Source organism: Drosophila hydei, unplaced genomic scaffold (assembly GCF_003285905.1).
Source record: "Drosophila hydei strain 15085-1641.00,03,60 unplaced genomic scaffold, DhydRS2 tig00008114-arrow-pilon, whole genome shotgun sequence".
Lineage (NCBI taxonomy): Eukaryota > Metazoa > Arthropoda > Insecta > Diptera > Drosophilidae > Drosophila > Drosophila hydei.
In genome coordinates, this window is record NW_022045827.1 from 607,363 (window position 1) to 628,998 (window position 21,636).

The 21,636-nt window shown below is 38.0% G+C and overlaps 4 protein-coding genes across 6 annotated transcripts in view; 1 reads left to right on the forward strand and 3 right to left on the reverse strand.

The window, feature by feature from the left end:
- Positions 1–484: 484 nt before the first annotated feature.
- LOC111594942 (villin-like protein quail) lies at positions 485–16,326 on the reverse strand. Of its 2 annotated transcripts, none has more exons than XM_023308435.2 (7): positions 15,615–16,326; positions 4,244–4,453; positions 3,986–4,188; positions 2,965–3,931; positions 988–2,037; positions 737–928; positions 485–676 (listed from the first exon to the last, which is right to left on the reverse strand). In XM_023308435.2, the coding sequence occupies exons 1-7, from the start codon at positions 15,639–15,641 to the stop codon at positions 563–565; spliced, it is 2,763 nt and encodes a 920-aa protein (XP_023164203.2). In that variant the 5' UTR covers positions 15,642–16,326; the 3' UTR covers positions 485–562. The 2 variants fall into 2 exon arrangements, with proteins under 2 accessions (XP_023164203.2, XP_023164204.2); XM_023308436.2 differs by lacking the exon at positions 15,615–16,326 and adding an exon at positions 8,416–8,974.
- A 78-nt stretch (positions 16,327–16,404) lies between these two features.
- On the reverse strand, positions 16,405–17,485 carry LOC111594943. The gene has a single exon (XM_023308437.2). The coding sequence runs from the start codon at positions 17,442–17,444 to the stop codon at positions 16,788–16,790; it is 657 nt and encodes a 218-aa protein (XP_023164205.2). The 5' UTR covers positions 17,445–17,485; the 3' UTR covers positions 16,405–16,787.
- A 693-nt stretch (positions 17,486–18,178) lies between these two features.
- Positions 18,179–20,190, reverse strand: LOC111594941 (elongation factor Ts, mitochondrial). 2 transcript variants are annotated; one of them, XM_023308434.2, is made up of 3 exons: positions 19,445–20,190; positions 19,122–19,370; positions 18,179–18,821 (listed from the first exon to the last, which is right to left on the reverse strand). In XM_023308434.2, exons 1-3 carry the CDS (start codon positions 19,610–19,612, stop codon positions 18,291–18,293), a joined length of 948 nt encoding a protein of 315 aa, XP_023164202.2. In that variant the 5' UTR covers positions 19,613–20,190; the 3' UTR covers positions 18,179–18,290. The 2 variants fall into 2 exon arrangements, with proteins under 2 accessions (XP_023164202.2, XP_030080314.1); XM_030224454.1 differs by having other exon boundaries at positions 19,122–19,391; positions 19,445–19,526.
- A 20-nt stretch (positions 20,191–20,210) lies between these two features.
- LOC111599542 (dynein heavy chain 7, axonemal) overlaps positions 20,211–21,636 on the forward strand; it is a 29,914-nt gene continuing 28,488 nt past the window's right edge. The window contains exons 1-2 of the mRNA XM_030224452.1: positions 20,211–20,885; positions 20,937–21,161. Of these exons, the coding sequence (XP_030080312.1) occupies positions 20,356–20,885; positions 20,937–21,161 (755 nt within the window). The 5' untranslated portion in view covers positions 20,211–20,355. The remainder of the gene's footprint in view (positions 20,886–20,936; positions 21,162–21,636) is intronic.

A 21,636-nucleotide genomic window follows, 5' to 3' on the forward strand; every position in this document is an offset into this window, starting at 1 on the left:
GCATGTTTGTGCCCATCGATGGATATAATTGTGATATATTGAGATTGATTTAAGCTGAATTTTACGGCTCATTAATCCGAGCTCTGTCGCACACAAAATGCTTCAAATGGGCAATCGCTGAGATTTAGTTACAGTACGTTGGGCTTGACGAGCTGAATATGTTTTGGGATCTGTTGGGAGGCATATTCGATTTCATAATGGGTTTAATATTTCCCAGTAAGTAAAGGCGCCTCTCAATGTCCAGTAATACAAGTATACTTTCAATAGGTTCTGATGACGGTGATGACGCGCCAGATTCCTCGGAGGTGGAAACTACAACTTAATCTATATATCCATATATATATATATACAAAACTCGTTGCTTTATATTTCGCATAATATAATTTTATATAATTCATAAAATACGGTGCTTAAATATATTATCTACCATGGGAAATATATATCTAAAATTGCTTTATTGCTATTCCAGATATGTAACAAAGCCAATTAAAATGTACTATTTACAGGGTATGTGTAAACGTGTTAGTGTTGGTGTATTCTAAAACAATATAAAGTTGTTTGCTTAAAATAATTTATAAAGTTTTTTTAGTTCCTGCTTTTTCCATTTGGGCAGCTCATCGAATTCATAGAAGGACATTTTGAAGACGGACACGAAATCGTCATGCGTGAGGTGTACCTAAAATAAATGAGATTTACTTCTTAATTGCTTAAACTGAGGTCATTTCGTTTAACTAACTTCGCGCCTGAGCGGATTGATTTCGGGTGGCAACATGTCCATTTCCTGCACCAGCACGGGCAATGGATATTTCTTGTGCCCATCGAAATCCTTTTGGTTGTTGTTTAGCAATAGGGCGGAGCCTTCCTTTAGCCCATTACTGGGCGCTATGGTGCCCAGTTGCTGGCGTATTTGCTCGTAGCTGACAAAGCCCTGCAGAGGTTGGCATGAAATTAGCATGAAATCTATAGCAATTGAGAAACAAGTGTTACCTTGCCCAGCTTATTGTCCCAGGTCTCAAAGAAACCCTTGAACACATTCGGCTCCGCGTGCTGTCGCACCACAGCCAGCGCTGTGGCTGCGCGTCTTCCGAATGGCGCATTCTGCACATAGCTCGTGGCAACGGTTGTGTAACGCTCACGCTCCTGGCGGACCGCATGCTCGCCCAGCCACACATAGGCCAGGGTGCCCGTGTCCAGTATGTATGTGCAGTCGGCGCTGAGATCCTGCTGCTCAAAGCCCAGTATTTCCTCGCAGCGCAAATGCCTTTGTTCCCACCACACCAGGAAGAGCTGCACCGGCGGTCGTGGCTTGATGGGCACCGTGGTATTCAAATAGCAATTGTTGCTCAGTGTCGGGGAGATGTTGCCAGTGCCATTGCCGTTGCCATTGCCATTGCCATTGCTGCCGTTGCACATGCTGCCGGCGCCGCTGCTGCTGCTGCTGGTGGTGCTGCTGGAGCACGACTGGCCATTGATGACCAGCGTCTGATTGAAATACATCGACACCGATTGCCAGAACTCCTTGCTCTCCTTGCCCTCCAGCACCAGCGAGCTCTCGCCGAGCAGTGCGCCCACAGACTTGGCCATTTCACGAGCATCGCCCGTGCTGCTCTGACCACACCAGACCCACACGTGATTCGTCTTGATGGCATAGCAGTCCTTCGAGCTAATCGATGACAACGGATGCTCCTCGACGGCCTTGCCATTGTAGCTGGCATCCCCGTAGATCTTCAGCAGAAACGTCTCCAGCATGATGTTCGTCTTGAAGTCCCAGTTCAGATTGTTATTCGAGTGCAACAGCTCACTGCGCTGACCACGCATGATAATCAGTTTGCCCCCGAACAGTTGCAAAAAGTGTGGCGTCTCGTCGAACTCGTACAGCTGCACGAACATGCCGGGCTCTTTAAGCGACTCGAAGCTGGCCATGGCATAGCTGTCGGCCTTCGCTATTGTCTCGGCTGACGCCTCGGAGCCATTCCACTGATAGATGATGCACTTAATGCCCACAGAGGCCAGATCAGCGGGCACAACAGTCGCGCACTGAAATATTTTTTGTGTCATATTTCGGTTAATAATATGCAGCAATAATTTCTCACTATTGTGCGCTTGCAGCACAATCCATTTAAGTACAATGGCGAACCGAAGTGAACTCGACTGGGGAGATTCCCTACATTCAGCTCTTGAATTGTCCAAGCCGGCATTTGCATATTGCAATATGAAAACAAGTCGAGACAACACTGCTCACCCACATAAACTATAAAAATATCACTAAACATAGCTACAAAGCTGTTGACCCCAGCTAAGATTAATGAAAATCACAGAGAAAGGCGGCATTTAACAGTTAGCGGCAGAGACGTGGGAATAGGGGCGTTTATGTTGAGAGTATGAGTCAAAGATATCAAGAGATAGTGAGAAAAGGAACGGAGAACAGACGGACATAATGAGTTTAAAATAATAAAATATTAAGAAATAAATGTTAAAATTATACTTTAATATTCCTTATAAACACAGTTTATAGGTAATGAGAATCTCAGAGAAGGGTGTTATTTAACATGAAGCGCAGAAAGCAGGAGCGGAATAAGAGAGGAAATTTCAACAGACTGAAAAATGAGAGTAAAATGAATAAAGAAGAAGACATGATGAAAATCGCAGAGAAAGGCCGTTTTTAGCTGTGAGATAGTAAAAGTAAGAAAATGAATATAAGAAGCAAACAAAAGAGTTAGAATGAGTGAAAGAAAAGTGGAAATACATAGAAAATAGCGAGAAAGAGAGTTCACTTTATGGAGTCATAAAATTGTTGACAAACTAAAGAGTGAGATCACCCACAGTCCAAGCCAGTCCACACAATTAAAATCTAAAACAATAAACCACCAAGCTGTTTCGCACCTCGCGGCACACCCACTGAACACGAAGCTAAAGTTCAGTCATCAGCACTAATTCGACCGCCAACACTGTCTGCGCACTCACCTGCACCGTATAGTTGACCACATAGGAGGCGTTGGTGGTGAACACCATGGCTTTGGCGGCCGGCAGCTCCTCGAGCTCGTCGCCGCAGATGCGATAGACGATGCGTTCGCCGCGTCCGTCGTCGACCAGCTGCGTGTCGGCTGCCATTTTGGGACGTTCGCCAAGCAGAACGGCATCCAGTTTGCCAAACTTGGTGGAGACGGGCTTGTGGCCGCGCGTGTTGTCCTGCCAAACGGTCAGCCAGTTGCCGAAGAGCCGCTTAAACTCGACCGGCTCACGACCCTCTAGTACGCGCACCACCAGCGTGCTATTCGCATACTTCTTCTTCTTGACAAAGGCGCGACCATTGCCCATGGCAGTGAGCGCATCCGCTTGGGTGGCCTGGGCGCCCACCCACAGCCAAACGCTCTGCCCGAAATTGTCCAGCAAATAGACGCCATTCGCATCGCTTAGATCGTCCTTGCTGGGCATGCCCACGTCTAGCTGATCCAGATGCAGTCGTCCGCGTTGATTGCATTTGTAGATGCGAAACTTGTTGGCATCGTTCTTGCTGCTGCCGTTGCTGATGTTGCTGCTGCTGCTGCTGCTGCTATTGCTGGAGTCATAGTCGCTGCCTGTATGATGCGCCTGATAGACCCTGCGCTGTTGCAGCGGCAACACCTTGTTCCACAGCTCCTTCTGCTCGGCACTCATCGACTGCTCATAGCCATCGTCCACCACACAGAGCGGGACATCCTTGCGCTGCTGTCGCTGCACCCAGGCCAAAGCGCTGCGTCGCTCAATGGCCGCACTGGAACGTCCAATCCACACGAACGTCATGGCTTCCATTAGCAGCACCATAATGTAGTCCGAATTGAAGTGCGTCCAATCCACGCTCGACAGCTCAATGGCGCGCAGCCATTTGCGGCCGTACAGCTGAAAGAGACGCGTCTGCTGAGGCGCATTCAGCAAAGCGCCGCAGAGCACGCTGCAAAAGGATATTAGCAAACAGTCTGGCAAGGACCACGGACAACTAACTCACTCGTAGCCATTCTTGAAGTAGGATAAGAAGCGTGCGCTCTCATGATGCTGGGACTCTCTATAAATCGATGCCACGTTGCCCAGATAGGAGTCGAGCTCTTGGATCTTGTGCACCACATTGGAGCGATTCTGTTCGGAGACCTGGCTGCCCAGCCAATAGTGTATATAGCGCTCCAGCGGCACATTCGGTTTCTGCTCTCGAGTCTGCAAAGGATGACCGATGCAGATGGGCTTAGATAAAGTTTTTGGTTATATTTACGATTGTCTCGTGAGTGGCATAGTGGCCCACTAGATTGGCCGCATATATGATGTAGGCGCAACTGTCATAGAAGGTGCCATATTGTGGCCGGGCTACCGCCTCCAGTCGATCCTCGTCAATTTTCCACAGCGCAAAGCTTATCGCATGCTTTGGCACCTTGCGAAATGTGGCATCCACTTTTAAGTCGGGTATTGTATCCGGACGTACCTCCTGAAAAGTTGATTAAAACGTGGCTTTAGAATATTCGCAAATAAAACAATTCAATAAATATTATTTATTCAAATAATTTTTTATACATTTCTAAAGTAACACTAGAAACTTGATCGATATATATAAATGGGTAGTTTGACAAATGTCAAAACTAAATGTTAAAAATTGTAATTTAAAAAAAATGTAAAGAAAAAGAGAGAGGATAAAGATATATATATATAGATATATAGAAAGACATATATAGATATAAATAAATATATATATATATACATAGAAATATATATAGAGGTATATATAAATATATATTACAACGCCTTCAAGTAAAGTCAAAAGAAGTTAAAGTTAACTAGAAGTTAGCAAAATTAGCTTTATCTCATATATATATATATTTTCCATTAAGTTCTTATTCTGTTTTAACTAAATTTTTAGGTATTGCTAAAATGTAACCTAGATTTTTTAACAATTTTGACCATCTATCTCTAAGTTTTAAAGAAATAAACACAATTTGTTAATATTTTCATCAGTTTAATAATTCAAAGTCTTTTGAAATACTCTAAATTTGCGCTTAGTTAACAAATTTAAATGAAAATACCTAGTTAAACTCTATTTTAAGTCACATCTTTAATAACTACCAAGCTCTTTAATAACTTTTTTGCACTGTTCTAGCTAATTATTCAAGATTTGTTGTTCAAGCCAAAGTCGCTTATGTTTAATGGCCTAATCAACTTTCGAAGTCGCATTTTCCGTTAGTGTTTTCCAACACATAAATGCAGTAATTAAAGACGCCTGTCAGCCTATTAAAAGCTAACTGAAAAACACCTTTCAAATGTTTCACAATTGTTTCCCCAAACATGAGACACTTTTCGCATAGCTCGCAGGCTTTGCCAAAGCCATAGAAAAGGATGCACCAAAAAAAATCAAAGAAAAATTGAAAATAATGAAAAAAAAAAATAAAGAAAAACCTGCTGAACGAGCACGCTCTGCATTTGGCTTTTCCCGATTGCGCGCGCCTCGGCCAGCGCTCGTCAAATGATAGTGAAAACTGTACCAGAGTGACGGGCAGCAAGTTTTGATACTCGTTCGCAAAGTGAGAAGAGCATATTGGTTTCGTGCAATGTTCGACAGAGACTTGATAGTTGAAAGAATTTACTAGGAGCGGGAATTACTATATCTGTTATAACAGGAACGATATTATTGAAGATATTGAGGACTTGAAACTTGCAATATAAATTCATGTAGACAACCTAGGTCTTATAATAAATAGTCTTTATATATCTATGGCCACTAGGGGCATATAGTTTAGACCATAATTTAAGGACTAAGCTAATGTTGGTTTCTATTTATTTATTAAAGATTATATACATAAATATATGGCTCTTGGAGTCATGCAAATCGGTAAAGTGTTACTTAAGATTTACTAAAACTGATTAAATTATTTTCATTGAGTGTGAACGAGTATTAAACGGTCGTTAGCGCCCGACTGCAACATTCTTTTTTGCTTTTTTTTTGTGAAGCTTTTTAATTTTTTTTTATTGAACATTAATTTTCTTATATATTTATGGAACGTGTGGAAAGTGGTTGCCGTTATATCGACGATTGGGCGGCTCCTCAGCTCAATTAATTTATCTGTATATATGTATATATAGTGCATTAGCTTAATGATCTTTATCTGAGTTCGTGTCTTTGACTCTGACTGCATAATAGCTTTATTTATGTCTAAATATTTAGCCAAATGAAAAACTTTTGTTTTTTTTTTGTTCGTGATTTTCGTGTGCAGTGACCAAAAACGAGTTCAGGCTATGGCTGACTGCTGCTTCGTGCGGGCGGGAGGCGTGGCATGGCTGACTGGGTGAAGTGACGCCATCGACCATAAACCTCGGATGACATTTTGCCGTACAGAAATCACAGCACACAAATAGCAATTATAATTGAAATTGTTAATTAGCCATAGACAGTATAACAACAACAAAAATAGTAACTGCAATTCGTCAAATTAAATGTTAAACATTTTAATTATATTGGGAGTTTGTCTATGGTCTCTGATAAAAAGAAAGATGAAGAAGAAGAGTGACTGATGTTGCTGCTGCTGACAACGATTGATGAAGAAGCGCAACTGTTGACAGCTTCAACTGCATTTATCATCAGACATTGTAGAGTCTGTTCAAATAACTGGCACATCGGAGAAACACAAATACATATTTATATATATAGATATATAAATATATATATAGACGCACATATCTAAGTTAGACATATCTGAGTTACTTTTTGACACTTTGACAACTGGCAGAAAACTTTCACAGCTTTTGTTTTCGCTTTGCAGCAATTAGTGACAAATTATCTGACCTAAAAGAAATGTTCTTAGCAGAAACAAACAGAGAACAACAAAAACACTTTTTGTACAGTTAAAAGTTGTTAAGAACAACAAAAGCAAATGATGCGCAAATTGTTAAAAATTAATTTCTAAATATTTAACAATTATTGTGAAACTTAAAAGGTATATAAATATGTATAGAAATTATATGTAGACAAAATAGAAAATAAAAATATATTCTAATTTAAAAAATAGAAAAATAATCATTATAAATTCATTTTAAATAGTTCTGCATATTAAAAATTTCATTTAAAAAACAAAAAAAATCGAACAAACACAGATACAGATACATACATATCTAAGATAGAACATAGTTTTGTATAAATAATAATAATTATAAATAATAATTAGAAATAAAAAATAGTTCATTAATTTCAAATAATACTATACTATACTCTGAGCTGCATTTCACAAAATATATTTTATATTATATTAAATGAATAAATATAAATATATAATATAATTTATATATCATGTAGTTGAAATATTTCATAGCTTAAAAATTAAATTTGATAAATTTTAATGTTTCAAAATCAACAATTATAACGTAAAAAATTTAATGTAGCTATATAAGAATTAAAAATGGATTTATGGCATTGGTTAATTAAAAAAAATTATTATATTTATATATATATATTTATATACATATACTTAAGTCAAGCAAAATATGTTTTATGGCCAAAACAATTAGCCCGAAGTCATTCTACATGCTTAGGAGTGGTTAGTTCTGTCACAGTTGATAGAGTAGCTTTATAGAAATGATATAATGTACTTTGTCTGCTTTTTTAATGAGCACGTGGCACGAGACACACGCGATTTATACATATATATAAATATATATACAATTAGTTAAAACAAACATGAAAACATTTATGAAATTAAAAACAAACGAGAACTAAACTGATTGCACGAGTTAATGCGAAATGATAATAAAGAAGGAGATAACAAAGAAAGGAAAATGTTTATGACAAGTTACAAATTTTCTCGCAAAGAAAAATATTGTAATATATATTAGCATATCATACATATGAAGTAGAGCTTACGGAAGGCATATTTGCATTTTTTTAAGTATTCATATTTATATAATTTAATTGTATAACTTAATAAATTACACTTTTAGCAAAATAATAAAAATAAATTTCTGTATTACTCAACACTCAACTTTCAACTGTTTTCTTATAAATTTACACTTAATATTATCACATTATAAGCACACATAACTGAACAACATATATAACTTAAGTCTGAACAAATTCTTGCTCAGCGAAATTATTAGCAAATCAGAAAAAAAAACTGTTCTTAATTATTTTATTTTTTGAAAGTTCTAAACGCGCAAAAAGTTCTGCAGAACCCATGCTAAATGCGGTTTAAGCAATTCAGTAATTAGTAAGACCATCCTAAGCAACTGAGCACAATAACATTAATAATACCGATAAAAACAAATAGTCAATGTCAGCTCGTGATTAGCGCTAGAAACAAGCAAAGCAAGTTGAAGTTGTTGATATGTCCAGCATGTAATCGAATGGAAGAGATACGCCCGATGTGGACGTTAAGCATGCATAATGAAAAGCCTGTAAATTTTAAATACCGTTTCTTTCGTTAGCTCCATGTTGACAGTATCTTTCCCTGTCTGCCTCTCTCTCTCTCTCCCTCTTTCTTTCTCTGTCACTTTTTGTGGCAATAGATTGGTGTGGAGCAGCAGGTAGGCAGCCTTGAACTAGTTTTCAATTGCCGGCGTTTGGCACTCAAAAGTGAAATCCTTTTCCCCCAACACGACAAACATATGTGAAAAATATTTGAAAATCGCGGACATCAATTTTTTTGCACAGTTTTTTTGTATTTACTTTTTTTTTTAAATATTTTTTTACGGTTTAAGATCACTTTAAAATTTTGTCTGGAATCTGTTGTCAATGGAAAATTTGTAAAAAATGAAAAACTAAAGTAAAAGTGAAGTAAAGTTGATTAGGAGGCAAAGGCCTCACAGATTGTGCAAAACGAATTCAGGCAGTTCGCTGTTTGCCTTTCTCACAGTCGCGTATAAACCGTTAACAACTTGTGTGTGTTGTTGCTGGAGACTTAGAGAGCGGAGTATGAGCTAAAGTTTGCAACTTAACGGGCCGCGTGCGTTGTCGTTGCCAGAAAGACAAATGCAGACTGGTCGCAGCTACTGCGATGCCATCAAGTTTATGGCCAGAGCCAGAGCCAGAGCCGCGAACTGGGGAAGCGCTGCTGCGTCTGTGACTCAGAGAACGACTTCGTCTTCAACTGGCGACTGCGTCTGCGACGTCGACTTCGTGTATCTTCGCTTGGTGACTTCGTGTGAGTCTTCGCTGGCGATTTCAACTTCGACTTCGTGTGGAACATGAATGAAATTATCAGTTATGTGTCGTTGCTGAGAGAAAAGTGAGAAAAAGCAGAAAGCGCAGCGCCAGCGCCAACGCCAGCGCAGCGCTGCGCTGCATTTGCTTGCGGTTAGCAAGAGGCAACGGCACAGCAAGCCCCGCATTCGCATTCCTATTCGCATTCGCATTCGCTTATGCGACTCGATATAGGAAAGCTAGAAAAGGGATAGTTGTTGATAGTTGCTGTTATTGTTGTTGTTGTTGTCATTCTGTCATTACCCTATAAGTCATTGCAATTGTTATGCCCACTAGGGCATTTCCACTATGCTTGGCAGTTGGCCAACAGTTTTTATGTGTTTTAAATGCCAGTTTGCTGGGAATTAATATTGCAAGTACCTCTTTTAAATATGGAATAAAATTTGAGTTGTTTATAAAATCGATGTTTTTGTTATATCCAAAAGTAGTGCGCACAAAAGTATTATTAAATACAAACTAACATGCCCTTTATAAACTGCTTAAAATTAAAAAAAATTAGATAAAGAAAATAAAATCATACAACTTGTGCGAACTTTTTAAGGAAGTTAGCAGTGCAACTGCACGTCTGCAATGTGACGTCTAAAGGTACATTGCATATACCTAAAATGAGGCTTACAAACAGCTTAAAAATAATTCATTAACACTATGTTAGTATGTCAAAAAGTCAACTTTAGCAGAGTTAACAAGAACTTTACGAGGAACTAGAAAGCAAGCAAGCAAGGAAAGAATGCATGAACATCTATAGGGTATATGAAGAAGTCGCCTTAAAGCTGTCTCTTGTTTGGCTTTAGTATTAGCCACTTGCTGTGCCGCTGACATTTTCCACATGCAATCATGCATATAGAGAGAGGTAAACGTATGATGCATATTAGTTAGAGTAACTGGCATCTATCAGGTTTCCCTCGATGGTCTGTCAATTGTCTTCGCCTCGCTGGGCACGTTTACTTTTATGATTTATGCATAAAGAGTTGTGACAAACATTTGCCTTAATCATTAACGGTAACCGATTGCCGAAGACTTCAAAATTTCTGTTTCTCAATCATTTTTTCCAGCTATGGAAAAGCACTCGAAAAGTGAGCGAACTTTACTTTATGATTTGTTTAACAATTTAATATCGTTTTTTAAACGCAATTAAGTCAACATTTGCGCCACGGCACTTTAATGAGTTTCAAGTTTGCTAATGGGTCTATAAAAAGCGCCTTCGGCTTGAACTAAGTGTCCAAGTATCTAAGTATCTGGAACGTATTATCGATTGCAACAACATTGTTGCCTTTCAAAAAAGAAAGATCATCAATTTTAGTGATGCAGTTGAGGGCTTGCACAACTAACAGATACTCTCTCTTAACTTTTATCTACATAAAGCAAATGTAACATATTAGCTAAGCTAAGACTGGTAGAAAGAAATACATGTTCCCAATAAATAATATGCTTTTCTACATGATTTTCCCTTCTTATTATATACCACTTCAAATCTTTTTTAATTAACATAAAACACTATCTAAAATACCTAACTGTAACTCGACTCTTGGGTTGCCAAATTCAACTGCAAATAGTTGCTCTGATAAGTTCATTCCAAGTTAATATATATCGATATAGAAGGACTTTGAGATATCAATACATTAGATTAAAAAGCCAACCTATCATATAATAATAATCTAGTTCAGCTGCCTGTTAGAGTAGTAGAAGATTCAAACCATGTCTATAATGTGATCGATATTTATCGATTTGGGCGAGTGTTACATATATAGGAAAATGTTCGATATATAGGAAAATATAAGCCAAATATGTCATGTTTGCCTCCTGCGGAAGCTAAACATCTCACCCAGTATACCCTTTAAGACATTGTGAACGGGTATACTGAACTGGCTTGCAGCATAAGCAAAGTCTCTGCCAACTGCAAGTCAAGTTCAATCAACCATTGGGGTTGAGGCGTGAACCGAAAAAAAAAATGAAAGCAAATTGTAAATGCAAAGTATTTGCCATTTGGAAATGTGCGACTTTTAGCATACAGTTAAACAACAACAGAGTCAACAAAAAAAAAAAAAACAAAAATGATGAAAATGTAATTTACAATTTATGGTAATTACACACGTCAAGTCAAAAAACAAACAATTGACTTTTCCTTTTCACAAGACAACAAATAAGCGCAACAATTTTATTGTTTGCTTTAGTTAAACTTCTTCTTGTTGTTGTTTGACAATATGCGCTCCCAGCTGCCGACAAACAACGATTAACGACATTTACGTAAAGTTTAAACAATGCCAGAGGAGCGCAGCGCATTAAATGCATTTTCCACAGTTGCAAACAGACTTTGTCGATGGCTAAGAGGGCCGTCTGCAGGGGACTACGAGATACCGCTTTGATTTGTAGTATTCCATCTGCATTGGCCCCGATTTGATTCTTCTTCTGCAACTTCTTCATTTTTTTTTTCGTTTGGCGATCGATGCTCTGCTGTGGTCATTTCATTAGCGCAGACTCAGCCGAGCTGTAGATGGCTAAAATATGGCAAACATGCTGCACACGCTCCCAGTCTTTGAGTCCGATTCCAATATCAAGACATTTCACAAAGCGTTCTCTTTGGCGACCGCACGTTAATTGCCAGCGTTTTTCATCGGACCAAAGACTCGACGCGACCAGACCAGACCAGAGTGGACTAGACTAGACTAAATAACCAGCTATCCAGCTGTTTCCATCACAAATGGCAGAAATGTTCTTGAGCTCAAAAAATAGACAGAAAGATGGAGCATACGGAATATGACATCTGTTTTGAAGAGATGACTCTAACTATCTCGCCAGTTAGTCTATAACATAGTCATTAGAGTGTCCATCAGGAACTATTGACTCGATGATCAATGCACGCATCATGGAAATTGTGTTTGTTTTAGCTTCAGATGACTAAAGCAACGTTATCATAATAGCAAATATTAAATATATTTTAAATATTTTATATAAATATTTATTTTGTCTTTTCGTTTTATAAATATTTTGTTGAATATTCATAAAAAATTAAGGAAATTTCTTCAACAAATGTCGCAATTCCACCAAATTTTATATTTGTATTTTGTTGAACTTTTTCTGCATTTAATTTAAACTATATAAATGCCATTAAAATCATTCGTTTTAAATTTTTATCATTGATTAATTCATTAAAATAAAAAAATAAACTATTTCCTTCAAGTTTATAAAGTTTTTTTATACTTACTATTTATGCATTCTATTTACAAAACAAAAAAGATTATTATTTATATATATCTATATATATACATTTATACATTATTATTTAAGATAAGAATAAGAATATAAATATAAAAAATAAATAAAATAAGTAATAAAAAAATAAATGTATTTTTTCTTTGCAAATTGAAATTCAATGTGTTTTTATTCTATTATTTAATTTATGTTTTTCTTTCAGCCAAATAAAACAGGGGTCATTAAAGATATAAATATGTTTAATTTTATTTTTGAATATATTATAATAATAATATATATAAATTTTCCAGTAAAAACCTACTTTGATTTTAAATACTTAAACTTGTTTATAAAAAATTATTAATTAAAAATTGAGTTTACTTAAAGTGCGCTCTGTAAAAAACTTTTGTGCTTCAAATAATTATAAAATCAATCAGCTATAAAAGGCATTGTTCCAACAAACAAATGCGTTATTGTTCGTTAGTTAGAATTGATAAAAATATTGAAAAAAGTCAACATTAATCAATAATTATATTTCGAAAGTTGAGAGGCTCAACAAAGACAAAGCACGGAAATAGGTTTCGATTTGTATTTGGATTTGTATTGATTTTAGCGCATTGCGCTCGCTGGCTACCGTTGGTAAAGCCCTTTAAAAAATAAAAAATCGTTGGCTGCTGTCTTCCCACGCTAAAAAAAACGACAAAACACAAAACACTTTGGTTGTGGGTGCGAAGACACAGAGATGGAGTTCAAAATAATTTCAGCGTTATTACAGTGGGTGCTCACAAAGAGCGAAATAAAAGAAAGCCAGGCAGGCAGGCAGGCAAGCAAGCAGGCTGGCTGGCAATTGCACAAGAAGTTGAACAACAATTGCTTGAGTTGAACCATAACAACAGACCGACAAAGAGGGAGAGAGAGAGACAGAGCGACCGACAGCTGCACAGATGTACGCTAACCGTTATTTAACAGTTATTTAACATGCAATTAACCTGGCCATAGTTACTTAAAAAAGAGAGAAAAATGCAAATATATGGATCGGGCCAACCTGAACTCCATAGCCTATTTGGCTGTCTAAATTTTATGGTGCAATAACTTTCTAACCAAACCTCCCGAAGACTCCAGCTTGAACTGGAGCTCAATCTCTCTCGGACTTGGGTCATTCATCTTAATTATCACACGGCCCAGAAAACGACAGAAGAAGAAAAAGAAATGTGAAATAAAAGAAAAAGAAAAGCCTTCGAAATTAATGCAAAATGCTGCTTTAATGGTCTTGGAAATTCATTAGGCCCAGCCCAAGTCCGACTCCAGCCGAAACGAATTATGATCGCATCCCCGGACTAGCCTCCTAAAACACAATCCATTTGCATTTTGTGTCTTAAGACAAAGATCTGCTGTCCAAACATCAAAGTCGTAGAAAGCCCAACGAAGCTAACTGTGGCTCGACCAGCCGTAGAAATTATTCCCACCTTTATAATATCTTGTTCTATTCTCTTTCCATTCACATCTGCTTGAGCTTGTGATACCCTGGGCATGTCTTTAAGTGAAGCGTAATCAGCGTTTGGGAGTGTATACATTATACATTATATATATATTATAGGTATATTTGTATTATAGATATATAGATATTCGTGCTTATCATTCAGCTATTAAATAAAAGAAGTAAAAGAGAAAGACTTCATTCTTTAATGACATTTAAATTTAAAAGAAAAATGTATTGATTCTACATATATGAATAATAGATAAATTATTTTTTTAAAGGAAAATATATTACAAAAAACTATAAAGTAAAATTGAGGAAAGTTTCCCTTAAACTACGTTGCGATTGTGCTACATAGCTATTTGTGTATTAAAGCTCATTTTAATTTAAGTATTTAAATTTAAATTTAAATTTTTTAAAATTTTATTAGAGCAGACATTGACATAAGATTCGATTTCAAATAGAGGCAGAAACAATAAAAAATTGCGATCTATATAAGAAGCATTTTGAACTCATTATGAGGGTATATTTCAGTCTGGCAATCTCTCAATCAAGTCAGCCTCGTTTCATCTTTCTGTTGTTTTGAATGTTTAATCACCGGAAGCTATCTCCCGGAGCATCTCTAAGCAACTGAAGCTGAAGCAGACACGCTTAATTACAAAAGCCGCGTCTCCGTTTCCAGCTGTGTTTTTCTTTTTGTTTTTGATTTCAGATAAATCTATTTTCGTAGCGCTCCAATATCTATGACCTGTGGTAGTATTCAAATTCGTTTCGTAGCGTTTGATTACATTTCCACCTTTCGTTTCGGCTGTCGTCTTCCATTTTTAGTGGTGCCAATTAGACACGTTTGTCGCCCTGTTGTTAAATATGACTACCGACATTTAGAGTAGTTGTGCAGTTCTAGATATGCTCTGCCTCACTCACTCTCTACTAATGAGACATTGTAATAGTAGCTAGCTGGGCTGCTGATATTCAAATTAATTAACTATGAGACTTGATGTAGAGCATTGAAGTCGATATTGATATGTTATCTAAAGGCCAGGTACGATGAATATGTAGATTGTATTGCTCTATTTTTATACGTGATTCAAAGCAAAATAGGCTATGAATATATCTCTTATTCTCCTGCAATACAAATGGAACTAGAGAATTCGTAGGTTGTTCGCCTCAGCAACCTTCCGGTTTTAGGTGTCGAAATTGCTTAATAGAATATCAAATGTAAAAGAAAAGTCGTGATCTAGAAAACACAATTTCTACACACGCGTTGTAAAATGTTTGTTTGCATGTTTTTCTTTTTGGGAGTGCTTAGTCGTGACCCTTTTCTTTCTGTCCCTAACTGGAAAACAATAAAACTTTCAGTTTATTCAAGATGTTAAATGTCTTCTATAGAACAAGCGACAATTGTTAGCTTAAAAGTGGCGAAGTGTAAATACTCTAGCAGATGTTGGTCAGCTATACACACAAATAAAATAAAAAATAATGCATATATATATACATAAAATGTTTAGTTTCATACAGAAATGTTTAGTTTTACAATGCTAATAAGAATCTTAAGTAGATGGCAGCCTTTTCGAATTAGACATTTGGCTAGTCTGAGCTGAGCGAATCAGAATTCAGTGAGGCCAGAGCACTTGCAATAATATATAATTATTCGTTTATAAATATTTGCATACATAGTTAAAATTAATTGGATTGTGTTAACACATGCAATAAATCCATTTTAATTATAATTTTCACACTCACCTGCTTAATGAAATTAAACGGCGGCATTTTGTGCACTAATTTGTTACTGTTGTTGCTTTTATTTTTCTTGTTTTTTAGCAGTCATGCAAAAATGCAAACCATAAAGCAAAATGAAGAGAAATAAACTGCAAGCGCCAACTGCAGCTGTTTGTTTTTATTGCAGCTGCTGCTGCTGTTGTTGTTTTTAATGTTTATGTCGCGGCAGCATAAAATGACTTAAAAGTCGCTCCCCAATTACAGCAAAACAGCAATCAGCAACAAATTAAACAATTTTAATCTTTTTCGCACTCCTTTTGCTGTCACCAACTAACGCAAATGCCGCTCTTATTGTCGCTACTCTGTTTTTCTAATTCGTTTTTCGCAAATTTACCGTTGCGCGCGCGCACACACGCATACGAGCAGACTCAAAGAGAGAGGGACTCAAGAGAGAGGGATAGTTTTGCGCGCGTACTGATCAGCGTGCTAGTATAATTAACGTTTGAGCTGCTGTTGCTGTTTATTTATAATTTTGTTTCTTTTTTGCGTAATTTATAATTTCTTGCGAAAATTGTGCAGCGGAAATAAAAGCACGGTTGTGCCCACTTTCCAAACAAATTAACCCGAATCGCAAACGGAAACAAAAGCCACCAATCACAAAAATTTAAGCAACAATTGCTAATGCGTGAGCGTTAGAGCGATGGCTTAACCTGCGTAAGGTCGGCTTATGACTGAGCGCGTACACAGCGCACGAACTTCAATTGAAGCGCGGCTTCGTCGCATGTCAAAGCAGCGACGGTAACAGCAGCAGCAACGTCGTTTTGTTTTGTGAGCCTTTTGGGCAGAGCTGGAGTGTGACCACTGTATAACTATGGGAGAGAGCTTCATCATAGGCAGCGCCGTCGACGTCGAAGTCGATATTTCGTGACCCTTTCGTTGCATATTAGTGTGTGAGAGTGCCTAAAGGCGTTTTTTTGTTGGCTGTTGGTGTGTGACCATTGCACATGAATGTGTGAGTGAGCGGAGTGTGAAGAGCATGTTTAAGTGTGTGTACAAAGCGCCAAGTGTGAATATCACGTTTGTGTATATGTGTGTGTTAGTTCTGGGAACTTCACGCATGTTGTTGCTGCTTTGCTGTTTTATTATGTCACACACTGTGAAAACAAAGACAGGCAATTAACACGTCGTATTGTGACGTCACTCGCCGCTCGCTTGCTGGTGCTGGTGCTGCTGATGTTGATGATCGCGCATTAGCATTAGAATGCATTCCCTAACCAGGACACGAGCATGGGCTATATCACGCAACAGTCGCTCCTTTGGAGCACGCAAACCAATTGCCGTTGGACCCAAATTGCTCTGCATTTCCGCAATGACACTTAACAGATTGTCATAGGTGTCCACAATGTTGCCGCCGTTCGAAATGCCGTTGGCTTCGTTGCTGGGCAGTTGCATTTGGTTGCCAGTCAAGCCATAGAGCAGCTCACCAAACCCATTGCTATTGGACATCAGCTGCAGCTGCGCCTGCACATACTTCGTATACTCCAGTTTGGCCAACACCTGTTGATATTCATTCGAGTAGGCAACAGCCTCCTGACTTAACTTTTGCTGATGATGCTGCTGCTGCTGTTGCTGGTGCTGCTGTTGCATCATCATCGACTTGCTTGGCACACTTGGCATGTTTATTGGTATGATTTCCACGCGTGCAGCCGGCGTCATTTCCACTCCACTTCCAGCTGCATCCCAGAGCTCTGGCAGACGCTCTTCTTCATCCACCTTGTTTCGTTTGGCGGGCACAGCCGTTACCGTTATATCGCTATACCTGGAACGAAAAGAGTCTAGATCCAAATAATCCATTTTTATTAGATTTTACTATTTGCTTTATATTTGTCAATTAGGCCTGTCGAGAGTCTCTGACAGATCTTTTAACATGGCTTGCTACTATTTAGGGTTTCAATTTGATATTAGTCTTATTTGAAATATATTGATGTATGCTTGGGTTTTGCCTAGTATATAGTATATAGTGTATCAGCTAAAGTGATATACTGATATCTGAAATCCCTGCTTTATAGCTGATTATAACTATGCACCCAGCTTTCTACTTAACTAATGATATGGGAACACTTCAAATCTCTGTTCAGTATTTTAGGATTAACACTCAACAAAAAAAAAAGCGTTTACTTCCTTTTCATATTGAAATTCCAATTGGAAGGGTCATTGCAAAGTTCGGCGAGCGAATGAAAGAGAGAAAGAGAAAGATAGGAGAAGAGAAAAGGTTCTGTTACACTAAACACCTGTGTTTCCGCATATCTTATTTTAGGGTCCAAATGTGACGTGCGGGTAATTACCACAAGCAGAACAAAACTCGATTCATAAACAGGCCTTTCTATGCCAACGGCATGGAAGGCAGAGACAGCAGCAGAGGTATAGGCCGAAGCAGAGGTAGGCACAGTGGACAATAGCAGAGGCAGTGGCAGCGGCCGAGGCAGCCAGTAGGAGGCACTGAAGCGTGCTTCCCGCATTCGTGCAACCCCCGCGGTAGCATGACGCATACAATTCAAAAAGGCAACAAGTTTTTTTCAGTATTCGTCTTCATATGTATGTTGCCTTCATAATCTTTGTATTTGCTAGCCAGAATTTACATATTCAAGAGTACAACAAAATTTGAATACTACGTCGGATCCAGGATCGGGTCATCTGTTTTCAGTTGCTGTTCTGTTGCTGGGCACGAATGATCTCTTTGATGTCTCGCTGCGTCCGTTCACCGCATTCAAAGCGATGGTAGTCGACGATCTCAATGGCATTCTCTTTGAGCACCTCGCCAACGGTTTTGTCCGCATCCAGTAGATATTCCTGATGTATGAGGCAGGTCTCATCATCCTTATTCTCTGCCGGTACATCCTTGCCGTATTCGCCCACTTTAAGCGGTTTCATACCCACAATTTGCTGGCATATGCCTTTCTGGATTTCGTGATCGTCGACATCATGCTGCGAACGAAAGGCAACAATGGCACCATATTTGCCCACCTGCGTAATATTCTGTGTGGTGCTGACATTCGTTGGCGCCGGATGAGCATAGCCCGCCAGTCTCAAATCGTTGTTGACCTTAAAGCAAAGAGCGCGCCTAATGCTGGCATTCTCACCCATCGCACCAATAAGCAGCGCCAGATGATCGGCCAGTGAGCCGCCTTGCGGCGTCTCCAAGTTCTTCAGAGCCTCCGAGTCAAAGCCGAGCTGTGAACAAATGAAATATACATATAATATACACAGAAAATGTATACATAAATATAATTCTGCAGTAACATTTCTTGAAGTTGTTTAAAGACGCAACAATTTATCTTAAGGAATCATCTGAAAGATCCGTTTTTCTATAGCAAGCATTCGTAGTATAATAATATATGAAAGTAAAATATATTCTATATAGGCGTTCCATAAAACGGAAACTGATCGCATCTTTATGTTATATAAAGCTTTCAATCACTTCCAAGCATTCTTTCATATGTCATATTACTAATCAAACTACTTCTTCATTACCTTCCACAAATCACCATCGAACTCTGTGAGATCCGTGTAGTGCAAAACAATGCGTGAAACATGATCCACAAAACGTTTGAACGTATCATTGCGTGCCACAAAATCCGTTTCGCAGTTAAGTTCGACCATGGAGCCACGATTTCCGCTGACAAGGATGCCGACTAGGCCCTGTGTGGTGACGCGATCCGACAATTTGGTGGCTTTTGACCAGCCCAAAGACTGCGCCTGCTCGTGCAACCATTTCTCTGCCTGCAAATGTGCGAATCATAACTAATCATATATAAAACTAACTGTATATATGTATATAAAACTGCATCGCCCACCTGTGTGACATCGTTGTTATGCAATGCGAGCGCCTTTTTGCAATTGGCAAACGTATATCCCGTCTTTTTTCGTAACGCGGATAAGGCGCTCTTCTCCAATCCGGCTCCAGCAGTGCACAGTTTGCGCGTGGTATGAAAAGCGTGAACAAAACTTTTATGTAGCAACATTTTGATAATTTTTCTAAAATTTGTTTACTGTAATTTTGTAGCTATTGACCGGTTCTAATTTCTATGTTTCGGATTATGAAATGGCGTTACTTGTTGCGCTTGGCCTGCTGCCAGGGACAACGGTGATGTTTTTTGTTTTGTTTTGCTATACAACAAAATTGTTTAATCAATTTTGAATTTTAACTCTCAATGGGCGTGCGTGTAATTTGCATTTGTTTTCAATACGTTGGTAAGTGCGCACACCGGTTGTGGCTCTTCAAACAGTGAAAAGAGATTGTTAACAATTATTAATATTACAATTAACTATTATATTAAACTAATTGCAAGTTGATTGCTTTGCATGTTGTTTTGCTTGTGCAATACTTTGTTTCCTGTATTTAATTTTGATATAGTATTATGTGGTGTTTTTTAGTGCATTTTTCGGGCACCGGCTTTTTGTTTGGCTATCGATTTGATAGCCCTACTATCTGTGGTGCTCATGCAATTAACTAACTGAACGTAAGTTAAATTCTTTGCTTGTGTAATACTTATTTAAAGTAAATTAATTGAGAAAACTACTTTTGTGCTTTCTAGTTATTATCGACATACCTATCGATTTGACAGCTTACACATCTGTGCTGCTTTCGATGAATCGAAAGCATCACTGAAACTATTTATACTCGATAAAAATATATATTTCTGACCAGTGCTGCCACCTTGTCGCTGTTGTTGTGCGCCAACTTTGAAAACCGCACATAAACAAGATGGATAAGCAAAATCCAAATAAGAATATACCCAGTTTTACGTCTGTCTGCGGGGTTCGACGCATCTGCAGCAAATCGAAAATGCTATATACACGACCCAAACCAGATGTACTAGAAAGCATTCTACAATCCAAGGCGAACGCGGATTATAAATCGCGTCGTCTGTGGTACGAATTGAACATGCCCGAATGTACCAGCCATTTGTTTGATGGCCAAATGTTATCTGATATGCCTGAGAGTTTGACCTGCGCGAAGTCTCGATCACGCCGCAAGCTAGCCGACAAAGCCGAAGAAGGTGAGTCCAGAAGTAAAGCCTCGTCCAACTATATGGTGATGCGGCAGGAACGCGAGCATTTCCGTACGAAGCTCGTAGAGCTGATCTTGCATATGGATGATGATCAGGAGTGGTCTGACGGGCAAAGCCTTTTTCCCGATCAAGGCGAACGTGAAGTCTTACGCTATTATTACTATATTAAACACGGCATCGACACCATTCACGTCTCGACCATCAGCAAGAAGACCCTGAAGCGGTAAGCGCCTGACATCATATCAGTAGATGTACTAAATGCTTTCCTTGGCAGAATTGACAACCTGGTGCCGGCACTCTTGAAGAAATGGGATTCAGCTTTTATCGAGAACATTGCCGAGGTGCGCTCCGACTATGTGTTTGCCATGAAGAAAGCTGTCGTCGACTTCGTTTTGCGTCATTCGGTCCTGGATCGCTTGACCCAGGAGGGGGCTCCACTGAAGTTCGATACGGCTGAGCGCCGAGAAATTGAAAAGTTAATGAATCATTTTCGATATCGGTGAGCTTATACTTTATTTTTATTTAAGATCAATATGCGAGAGTTGTTTGACTCATATGGAAGCTTAACATGAATATTAAATTATTTTGAATGTTAGCTAAACAAGTTTTTTTTTTAAATTTTTTTATTTTTTTATTAGTTTCTGAAAATTAAAAACTTATGAATTACAACTTTTTTTAGTGAACAATATTTCTATGTTCTGCATTTAAATTTGATTTTTCATATATAATTTTAAAATAATTTTGTTACAATTTCTTCTGAAAAAAAGCAAAAGCAATATAAAAATAATATTAAAAATACTTGGGAAAATAAATTGTAACAAAATTATTTTAAATACAAATATGAAAAATATATTAAATTTAAACATAAAAAATTATTATAAATAAAATTCAATTCAAATTTTTTACTGTATATATACTAATAAAAATATTATTTTTTATTTATTATATTAATCAAATAAAAAATAATAAGACAA

Coding starts and splice junctions, on each gene's coding strand:
- LOC111594942 (XM_023308435.2), bottom strand. CDS start 15,641: ATGCCGCCGTTTAATTTCATTAAGCAG. Junction 4,454..15,614: donor CGTTTAATTTCATTAAGCAG/GTGAGTGTGAAA, acceptor TCAACTTTTCAG/GAGGTACGTCCGGATACAAT. Junction 677..736: donor TCAATCCGCTCAGGCGCGAA/GTTAGTTAAACG, acceptor CATTTATTTTAG/GTACACCTCACGCATGACGA.
- LOC111594943 (XM_023308437.2), bottom strand. CDS start 17,444: ATGGATTATTTGGATCTAGACTCTTTTCGTTCCAGGTATAGCGATATA.
- LOC111594941 (XM_023308434.2), bottom strand. CDS start 19,612: ATGTTGCTACATAAAAGTTTTGTTCACGCTTTTCATACCACGCGCAAA. Junction 19,371..19,444: donor ATAACAACGATGTCACACAG/GTGGGCGATGCA, acceptor GCACATTTGCAG/GCAGAGAAATGGTTGCACGA. Junction 18,822..19,121: donor TCGATGGTGATTTGTGGAAG/GTAATGAAGAAG, acceptor ATTTGTTCACAG/CTCGGCTTTGACTCGGAGGC.